Source organism: Rana temporaria, chromosome 9 (assembly GCF_905171775.1).
Source record: "Rana temporaria chromosome 9, aRanTem1.1, whole genome shotgun sequence".
Classification (NCBI taxonomy): domain Eukaryota; kingdom Metazoa; phylum Chordata; class Amphibia; order Anura; family Ranidae; genus Rana; species Rana temporaria.
The window spans coordinates 48938504-48950009 of record NC_053497.1 but is presented as its reverse complement, the minus strand read 5'-3'; the positions used below and the strand labels follow the sequence as shown (position 1 = coordinate 48950009).

The window sequence follows — 11506 nt, the reverse complement described above, 5'->3', positions numbered from 1 at the left end:
TTTTGGCAAGTAAATATCTGCTCCTCCTGCCACAAGTAGTGGTTGTCCCTAACATCTCGTTCCTCACCACAGGATGTACAGTACAAGACAATGAAATTAACTATTGTGCATGTTAAAAGGATAAGGTATTCAGTATAGATGTGCTTCTTTACAGGACTGGCCTTTTTTAAGTAACCTTAACAAAAACAACCATAATATCAACAAAGTTATCACTTTTCTATCATTTCTTCTTTGTATATTTAGTTTATATATAGCTAAATGGATTGTTGGGGACATTTTGTATTATTCATTTGCTGTTAATTGCCTACCATCATGTGCACCTTTCCGTTACAAGTACAAATTAATTCAAATAGCTGTCACTTTTTGCAAAAGTGTCTCAATCAACTTGCAAGTCCTGCAACTACAGATAAAAATGGTAGAAAATAATTTGCTAAATAAGGCATAGCTGCCAACTGTCTGTTAATTTTAGAGCAGTGGCTTCACTCATAGTTGAGCTTGAAAGGGCCAGTTTCACAGTCCTGTAACTACTATGCAGTCCAGGAGTCAGAGAAAAATGTGACCCTATGTTATTTGAAATAAATAAATAAATAAATAAATAATCATTACTGAAGTTTTCAATTAGGTCTCATGGATCAGAGAAATGGGACTCTGCCAACCTTCTTCACTATTGCTGGCATCTCAGACCTCCCGGCATTGCAGTTTCCAATATTCCTTCTAGTTGTATTTATTTATTTAAGTACTCTTGCTGGTAATATAGCCATTCTTCTACTTATTTGCCTTTATCGTCATCTTCACACTCCCATGTACTTCTTTTTGGCCAACCTTTCCATCTTGGACATCAGTTCTTCTACAATCACTCTCCATAAAATACTTTTAACCTTTGTATCAGGAGATAAAACAACTTCTCTTACAGTCTGTTTAGCACAAATATATGTTTTTCTATCTTTAACTAGTGATGAGTTGGTGATTTTGACTGCGATGAGTTATGATCGATATGTAGCTGTATGCAACCCCTTGCGTTACAATGTAATTATAAACCAAGAAATCTGTGCACTTCTAATGTCTGTATGCTGGATTTGGGGATTTTTGATATGTCTGGAAACATTTTTAGAACTAACCAGGCTAACATGCTTTCAATCAAATAAAATCAATCACTTCTACTGTGATGTTGTGCCTGTGATGAAGATATCCTGCAATGATACTTCATTTTTGGAGATTTACATTCTTATTATGGGACTTATTGTTGTGGTTGTAATCCCATTTCTTCTGACTCTCATTTCTTATGTTTTCATTATTGTTTCCATAATGAAGATCCGTACTAACACTGGGAGACGTAAAGCCTTTTACACTTGCTCCTCCCACCTCACAGTTGTCATCCTTCTTTACACTACTCTCATCTGCCAATACTTTAGGCCAGTTTCAGGAGACACTTTAGAGTCTAATAAATTTTTCTCTTTTTTTAACACAGTTGCTGTACCCATACTGAATCCCCTGATTTACAGCTTGAAAAATAAAGATGTGAAGTTGGCTTTTAAGAAGTTTAGATGTAAGATGCAGGCAAACAATAAACAACGCACTAGGCAAAACTAAGCTATATATAAGGGAAATTAATCTAATCTGTATACTGTATCTAAATGCTTATTGGTTCACTGCTTAAACAGGTTACCCATGCTCAAATAGTCAAAGCAGAAAGAATGCATAAGCAGAGCTGTACCCATCTTTTGTAAATTAGCGTATAAAAGACAACATTTTCAACTTTACTAAGAATCTTTCTCTGATGTCTTTTGTATCTGAAACATAATCATATCATTCTATTTTTTACTGTTTTGTTAATTTGTGTAGACTTATTGTATGCTCCAAAGTACTGCATAAAAACATACTAAATATTAAACCACATTAGATTAATATGTAGACCTTAGAAAATTATGCTTAAACTGTCTCTATTAAGATCAAATGGAAGTGAAATTTGTTCATTTAAATTTTGACAGCTTTAAACATGTTCTTAGCTCTAAGATTTACAATAGAACAAAAAATGGTATCAAAACCCAAAAACTAATTTTTAACTACAGTAAAACCTTGATCTGAGAGTAACTTGGTTTGATAGCGTTTTGCAAGACAAGCAACATTTTTAAATACATTTTGACTTGATATAAAAGCTTGTTTAACAGAACCAAGGTGTGTGCCAGATCTGGCAGGAATTTGTGGTAATAGTTTAGCAAGCCAAGGTATGATCGCAGCTGCTGGACGTTGGTTGGGGCTGGAGCTTTGACTAAAGCATCAACCTTGGCTTTCGTGGTGTGTATACCCTCTGCATCCACAAGGTGGCCACAAAACTCCAATTTAGGCTAAGTTTACTTTCAGACCCTGTTCCTGGAGTCTTGCCAACACAAGCTCCACATTCTGCTTGTGTTCCTGGTCAGTCCGTCCCGTGATGAGCATGTCATCTAGCAGGCACTGCGTAAAAGGAATGCCTGCCAAAATCTCGTCCATTTTTCGTTGCCAAATGGCTGGGGCGGAGGCTACCCCAAACACCATCCGATTGTATTTAAACAGTCCCTTGTGGGTGTTGATGGTCAGAAACTTGTGGGAATAAGGATGGACCTCAAACTGTAAATATGCTTGTTTGAGATCAAGCTTGGTGAAATTTTGCCCCTCCCCCCCCCCCCCGCAAGAGAGGCAAAAATGTCATCTACTCTGGGTACTTGGGAGTTCAGTGCCATGCGGAAATCGCCACCAATGTGCAAGTCCCCATTCGCTTTCTTTACTAGTACAACTGGTGATGCCCACTCGCTGTGATCTACCTTTAAGATGACACCTTGGGCCAGATTCACGTAGAGCGGGCGCAGCGTAACGTAACTGGTTTACGTTACACCGCCGCAATTTTTCCGATTTAGTGCCCGATCCACAAAGCACTTACCTGGAAATTTGCGGCGGTGTATCGTAAACAGGTCCGGCGCAAGGCGGTCCAATTCAAATGGGGCGGGTACCATTTAAATTAGGCGCGTTCCCGCACCGGACGTACTGCGCATGCTCCCGTCGCAAATTTCCCGACGTGCTTTGCCCGAAATTACGACGCGCCGACGTTTTGTGAATCGCGACGTGAAAAAAGATTTACGCCGGGAAAAATAAAAGATTTTAAAAAAAATCAAAAGCGACGCGGAAAGACAGGCATACTTTAACATGGTGGAGTACTTTTACACTATGTTAAAGGTGCACTATCTTTGCAACGGAAATCTAACACTTGGGACGCCGTAACGACAGGAAAAATCTTCGTGGATCGCCGTAACTCCTAATTTGCATACCCGACGCTGGTTTACGACGCAAACTCCCCCCAGCGGCGGCCGCGGTACTGCATCCTAAGATCCGACAGTGTAAAACAATTACACCTGTCGGATCTTCTAGCTATCTATGCGTAACTGATTCTATGAATCAGTCGCATAGATAGAAACAGAGATACGACGGCGTATCAGGAGAAACGCCATTGTATCTCTTTGGTGAATCTGGCCCCTTGTTCCTCCAGCCAACTTAGTTCTGCTACCACACCTGCTCGGAGTGTGAAAGGTAATGTCCGAGCTTTGAAGAATTTAGGCTGAGCGTTGGGTTTCAGCTTGAGTCTCACACAGTCATGCTTTATTTTTACCAACTGGTCATCAAAAATCTTTGGGAACCACTGCTTCAGGGACACCACCCATCCCTCATTATCTGCTAATGGAATTGTAACGGTGTTACAGGGATTTATGACGATGTCTGGCATACCAAAGTGAGCAATCCAGTCTCTCCCAAAGAGAGGGGGTCCCCCATTTTCTAGGATATATAATGGCAGTCTCTTTGTCTGACCCTTGTACAATACCTTTACTTTTGCGTAACCCAGTGGGTGGAGTATCTGCTTTGAGTATGTCTGCAGTTTGATTGATGTTGGGCGGACAGTTGTTTGGGTCTGAAGTTGTCTCCATTGTTTCTGGGTGATAACTGAAACTGCTGCTCCTGTGTCTACATCCATCTTGAGTTTCTTTCCCTCAATGGTTACATCTACAGTCATTGCGAAGGGTGCTGAATGCATATGATGTATGTCTAATCTGTGGAGAACTTCCTCATCCTCTGACTCAGATGATGATGTATATCTTCCCACCATATATTTCTTTGTCTTGGGGTTCAGAGGTTGTTTATATCGCACCTTCTTGCTACGGCAAAATCGTTTCAGATGGCCTGTCTTAAAGCAATTATGACAGGTCTGATCCTTAAATCGGCAGACTTTGTGGTCATGGTCTGTATTCCCACAATGGTAGCAAGCTGACTCCCGGCTTGCTGGGGGTCTGTATTTCCAGTTTGCGGCAGTTGGCTTGACTGCTGTTCTGAAAACTTCCTGCTTCACCTCTTCCCTTCTTCCCTGGGGGTTCAATTCCTCTGTATCTTTTACAGCCATTTCCATCACTGAAGCTATCTCAATTGCCTTTGTAAGGGTAAGGCTTTTCTCTGTTAACAGTCTCTTTTGGGTCGACTCACAATTCAGTCCCATGACAAACTTATCTCTCAGTGCAGTAGGTAGGTACTCCCCAAAAGAACAGGTAGAGGCTAGTCTTTCAGCGACTACTATTCCTCCCTTTACAATTTAGCAAATGCCGCAGCCACCCCTCAACCTACGGACCAATCTGTGCACAATTTCTTATCTCTAGTGGATCTCCCATCTATAATACCTGATCAAGCAGCGGAGCTCTCTCAACCATTCTCGGATGTTGAAGTCCTTAAAGCAATCCATACTCTCCCTCTACATAAATCCCTGGGAGAAGATGGTTATACGAATGAATTCTACAAAACATTCGCTAAACTTATTACCCCTCATCTCACGGCCCTCTTCAACTCTGCCGCCACCTCTGGTTCTCTACCACTTGACATGCTACGTTCGATTATCACTACCATCCCCAAACCCCAGAAGGATCCTACCTCCACGACCAACTACAGGCCTATATCGTTCCTTACAAAAAGGGAGAAAGAAAGGCGCACCAGCCTTGTGTACTACCGTTTGGCAAATTTTAATGGAATAATAAAATAATGAAAACTACTCACAAACATGAAATGATAAAAGGCTTGTCAAACGATAATTGAAATACCCCTCAAACCACACTCCAGACTGTAGGGGGGGTGGCGAGGTGCGTTGCTGCTGGCTGACGCGTTTCGAGGTAACAGAGACCTCTTCCTCAGAGCCCAGCCCACTGCTGGGCTCTGAGGAAGAGGTCTCTGTTACCTCGAAACGCGTCAGCCAGCAGCAACGCACCTCGCCACCCCCCCTACAGTCTGGAGTGTGGTTTGAGGGGTATTTCAATTATCGTTTGACAAGCCTTTTATCATTTCATGTTTGTGAGTAGTTTTCATTATTTTATTATTCCATTAAAATTTGCCAAACGGTAGTACACGAGGCTGGTGCGCCTTTCTTTCTCCCTTTTTGTCTTCTATCAGGATTCCCCCATCCATGAAGGGCAGCAAGGCCTCTGTCACTACGTTTTTTTGGACATCTAAGGAGAACTGTTTGTAGACATCTGACTAATTATCAAGGATCCCACTTGTGTGCAGGAGTTTGTGTTTTTTGTCAGTATTCCGCTATATCGTTCCTTAATACAGACGTAAAAATATTTGCCAAGGTTCTGGCAGCTAGACTCCTGAAATGTCTTCCATCACTGGTGCACGCTGACCAAGTCGGCTTTATGCCGGACAGACAAGCCCCAGACGCAACCAGAAGGGTCATTGATCTGGTTCATCGGGTTTCCCAATCTCGAGCGCCTTCTCTGCTCCTGTTTTTGGATGCATAGAAGGCGTTCGACAGGGTAAAATGGGGTTTTCTGAAAGCGGTATTAGTAAAGTTTGGAATCACAGGTTGGTTTCAGTCCGCGATACTATCACTTTACTCAAACCCCTCAGCTAGAGTTCTAACCGATGGATCCCTGTCTACTCCTTTTGTGATCACCAATGGCACTCGCCAGGGGGGCCCACTCTCCCCTCTCATCTTTGCTCTAATTATGGAACCCCTGGCAGTAAAGATTAGAGGAGATAAGCGCATATCGGGCATCGTACTCAATGACATGGAACATAAAATAAGCCTCTTTGCCGACAATGTCATACTTATGGTCACAAATCCGGCCCAATCCCTGCCGGCAATTCAAGATAACCTTACTCAATTCAGCTTAGCCTCGTTCTATAAACTTAATTTCTCTAAGTCCCTAATACTCCCGTTTAATCTCACAAACAAACAAAAGTCCCTCCTGAAGGGCTCTCTACCCTATTCTTGGACGAGACACTATATACCGTACCTTGGGATAAAGTTAGCTCCTACACTACCTCAACTCTACGACCTTAACTACCATGCATTCCAAAAACGGCTCCCCCACTTACTAAACCAACTGCGTACAACAGGTTTATCTAAACTCGGAAGGATTGCCTCTTTTAAAATGCTAATCCTACCCAAACTGCTATGTTTATTCCGTACGGTAATCCTACCTATACCCCATTCCTTCTTTGCCTCCATACAGAAGCAAATTTCGAGATATATCTGGGAATCCAAACATCCGAGATGCGCACACTACATTCTAACCAGACATCACTCAAAAGGGGGTGTAAGTCTTCCCCATGTTCAAAACTACTACTATGCTTCCATCCTGGACCAGCTGTACTACTGGTGGCACCCGATTCCCACCAAGACCTGGTCGATCATGGAATCGTCCTGTTTCAAACCTAACAATTTACGTGACATACAACAGGGGGAAACCCAGATGACGTGCACGTCAGCTGGGTTTCCCCCTGTCGCATCGGATAGCCACCCTTCAATTGTAGCCTCACTAACAGTATGGAAAAGATTCACCCAGGCGCCATCTAAAACGCACCCATCCCACGTTCTGCCGATCCCTCTCAGAACACTAATGGTTCATCTACAAAATCTTAATCTGCAGGCCTGGCAGAAACATAAGCTCAGTTACATATCAGACCTCTACAAATCTGACACCCTAAAAACCTTTGCAGAACTCCAAGCTGACTACAACCTCCCTCAGTCTGAAGCAGGAAGTCTAAAATCCCCACTGTGGTTAAAATACCTGAACCAATCCATAACTTTTACACATGCACACCCTACCCAAAACATGGTGTATCAACAATATACTCTGCAGTTAGCGACAACCGACCCTACTCTCAAATCTCTTCTTTCTCTAAATGGACTGAAGAACTAAACATTAATGTCTACCTACCCCCCCCCCCCTGTCTGGAGCTTACATTGGTTGTATACGATGCAGGACTTGTCTCTGTTTAGTTCGAAATGTCTGACTGCTTATGTTTAGTCTTGCTTATTTTTTCATCTCTCTTGTTCATTTTGCTCCGGTCGGAACATCTGATGTGTTGTAACAAATATATCTACTGTTCACTTGTTGAAAATATTAATAAAGACTGATTTAAACTAAAATGAGTACCATTGAGTTGGGTAATACTGACAACCATTATCAGCGCTTAGACACAGCGGCAACGCTGTAATTGGCGCTATATAAGTGTAAACATTATTATTATTATTATTATTATTCCTGCTGGGATCTGTGATTGCTTTTATCCAGGTGACAATCCACAACTAGGTAGATTCAGGTAGATTTAGGCCAGCTTATCAGTAGATAAGCCAGCCTAACTCAGAATCTACGCCGCCGTATGTTTAAGCGCATGCTCAAACAGAGATACGCTTAAACATATCTAAGATAGGATGGCTTGCGCCGTCCTATCTTAGATTGCAATTTTTCGGATGGCCGCTAGGTGGCGCTTTCATTGCAGCCGGTGTAGATTATGTAAATTAGTTTGTACGCCGATTCACGAACGTACGCCCGGCTGCCGCAGTCGAATTACGTTGTTTCCATAAGGCCTTTACAGGCCTAAAGTTATTCCACCAATTAGGTGGAAGAACAATGTTAAAGTATGGCCGCCGTTCCCGCCGCGAGGTTCTAAATTTTAACATTGTTTGCGTAAGTCGTCCGCGAATCGGGATTTACATAGTTTACGTCCACGTCGAAATCAATAGGCCCGTGCGGCATACGTAAGCGCAATGCACACTGGGAAATGTAGTCGCCCGGCGCATGCGCAGTGACAAAAAAACGTCAAAAACATGAGGTCAAGCCTCATTACCATGAAACACGCCCCCCCAACCCATTTGAATTAGGCGCCCTTACGCCCGCTCGTTTTAGGCTACGCCGCCGTAAATTAGCAGGTAAGTATATTGAGAATCATTACTAGCCTAGCTAATTTACGGCGGCGTAGCCTAAACAGGCTACGCTACGCCGCCCTAACTTTATGCCAGTGTACCTGAATCTACCTAACTGTCTTTCTCTCTCTCTCTCTCTCTCTCTCAGACTGATAGACACTTTGTAAATCCATTCCTCGTTGCCACCGTTATATCCTCTGTGTTGTGAGAGACACAAGACTCTGGTCTGGAACAATGGATGTTTATTTCAGGTCACCTGTACACTGCCACATGCATCTCAGGACAGTACATCTTATCAGCTTCTTTACATGTGCTTTTCCAAGATGGCTACTATGCCCCTTGACCCTTGTCATCACTGCTGGGTGGAGCCAGCCTTAAAGTGACAGTACATGTGGAACCCTTTAGGTATAACATATATATAGGGCCAAGAGGCATCGCTAACATCACAATGTAAAAATGTTACAAACCCTGTGAATAAATAACAATTAACTTATAAATTACGGTATATCATCAATGAGTAAAGAATTGGGCGCATGTGCAAATATCATAGTTTTTGCAATACTTGATATACATATAAATAGTGCAAATTTAAAAATGAGTTAAAACAAACAATACAGATATGCAAATATGGCAAAAAGACTAAATAAATAAATACAAAGTGAACAAATATATGGAAAGTTCAAAATGTTTATTTTCGTTCATATGCCACAAAAAACAAGTTCACAAATCCCAGTTATGCTAATCAAGCAAAGGGGCACTCTGAATGGCCATCTCTTCCAGTGAAAGGTGATCCTGATGCCCGAGTGAAGATGTTGAGATGTTGGCTAATCCTCCTGCCCGACCTATATCCCACCTAAACTTCTCTGCAACATCCTCCCCTAAAAAAAAACAGAGCCGATGTTGAATAAGGACACCTTGCTGGGACTAATGATGGATAAAAGTCTCATGGAGATATAAAATGTGCTAGCAGCTTGTAGTGTATATGAAGGTGCCTACTCCACAAGTAATACAGCTGATGTATAGCCCAGATTGGGCTCTTTCCATAGTCCTATGAGACTAATATTATATCAGGGTCCTTGGTGAGATCCATGATTTTCCATTGATAATCATGGGTATCGGAATTCACAGTCCTATTCCCTAATAGGGATGGGCCCGATGTTCAAGTCAAACATAACTTCAACTTGGACATCAGGTGTTCATTTGTTCATAGAACAAACAAACATATAGGGTGCTGGTGGGACATTCGTCCGCCGTGGAGCGCCCCATAATGCACTGCAAGATGGCAGTGCATTGACAGCTGCTGATTGGCCAAAGCGTGCAATTGACCTGTATGCTTTGGACAATCACAGCACAATGTGCTGTGAGAGCCATGATTGGCCCAAAGCAGGGTGTCCATGTCCCACACTATATAAGGCTGCTTACACAGCGGCCATATGTAGTGTGCTGTAGTGGAGATAGAGTAGGGCGGTTAGTTAGTGGATAGAGCGTGTAGGCCAGGCATGTCCAAAGTTCGGCCCGTTGGCCAATCGTGGCCCGCGGTCCGGTTTTGAATGGCCCGCCTGGTTATCTAAACATATATATCTTTTGTGGCCCCTGAAAATCTCCCAGCTCTGGGGCCACAAAAAATATATAGGCTGGCTGCCTTGGAAGGGGCATACAGGAGGAGTATTTCCCATTTACACCTCTGTAATAGGAAGTCCTGTCTCCGGCTCTGCCATTGGACGACTGTAAAGAGACAGAGATTACCTCTCCAGGCAGGTCTTGTAGGGTGCAATCTTCTTCTCAGGAACTGAGGGTGCTAGCAATGCACATGGCAAATAAGAACAAAGGATGATCAGGACAGCCACACTCCAATCCAACGTAAAAAAAAAATTCCTTTAGTGACCCTTTAATTGAAAAAAAAATGGAAACAGGCACTACAAGTCACAGCAACGAAACCTAGGACAGCTGACGCGTTTCACTCTAACTTCAGTGTTTACTCATAGCTTTACTCAGCTATGAGTAAACACTGACGTTAGTGTGAAATGCATCAGCTGTCCTAGGTTCCGTTGCTGTGACTTGTAGTGCCTCTTTCTAGTTTTTTACATTAAAGTTACGTTGGATTGGAGTGCAGCTGTCCTAATTATCCTTTGTTCTTATTGGACGACTGTACTGTCCATCAAAGGAGGTGGGACTTTCTATTAAAGAGGCTGCCGTGTAAACAGGAGATTCTCCTGTAGGTAATCTTTGACGCTCGTCCTGCCCTCTCCCTGTCCCCTCCAAGGCTGCACTGATGGCAATGGTGGGTGCTGCATTCCTGGCAATGGTGAGTGCATTCCTGGCAATGGTCGGTGCTGCATTCCTGGCAATGGTGAGTGCATTCCTGGCAATGGTGGGTGCTGAATTACTGGCAATGGTGAGTGCATTACTGGCAATGGTGTGTGCTGCATTCCTGGTAATGGTGAGTGCATGTTATACGCCAAAAAATACGGTATATACAAATAATACACCTGAGGTCATCTCTTTACTCTACTCTTACTATACACAGCCACAAAGGCAAGATAATTCTTGTTGAGCAGTGTATTAGTGCTCGAACGAACACACTTAGACCAAATTTTAATGGTTCAAAGAATGTCAGACATAATGGCAACTGTCAAGGGGAATATAAGAGTTTCTGTCAGTTTGTTTGAAGAAGGTGGTAGTTACAAATCTGTTTTCTTTGATGGAAATCGTAAGGTCCGAGAAATTAACCTTTTTTTCCCATGTGGAAGAAAAATATATTTTAAATATATTTAATAAAAACATTCTTAATATATTTTCCCAAATATATTGACATATATTTGAAATACTAAAATTTTGGCCATATTCAATATATTTCAAAAATATATTTCAAAATATTTGTGAATATATTATTATTTGGGAAATATATTTTGGAATGCATTGTGAAATATGTTGCATATATATTCATAAATATATGTTAAATGTACTTCTGAATGCATTTAGCAATATATTTATGCAGCCATAAATATATTGCAATGTACATTTTGGAATGCTGTGAATATATTCAGAAATATATTGCTAAATGCATTCAGAAGTACATTTAACATATATTTCTGAATACATTCACAATGCATTCCAAAATGCACTTTGCAATATATTTATGGCTGCAAAAATATATTGCTAAATGCATTTAGAAGTACATTTAACATATATTTATGAATATATTGACAATGCATTCCAAAATGCACTTTGCAATATATTTATGGCTGCAAAAATATATTGCTAAATGCATTCAGAAGTACATTTAAC

The 11506-nt window shown here is 41.8% G+C and overlaps 1 protein-coding gene across 1 annotated transcript; it reads left to right on the top strand.

Moving 5' to 3' along the window:
- The first annotated feature begins 568 nt into the window (after nucleotides 1-568).
- LOC120914423 (olfactory receptor 8D1-like) lies at nucleotides 569-1681 on the top strand. The gene has a single exon (XM_040325117.1). It carries the CDS (start codon nucleotides 628-630, stop codon nucleotides 1588-1590), a length of 963 nt encoding a protein of 320 aa, XP_040181051.1. The 5' UTR covers nucleotides 569-627; the 3' UTR covers nucleotides 1591-1681.
- The last annotated feature ends 9825 nt before the right edge of the window (nucleotides 1682-11506 follow it).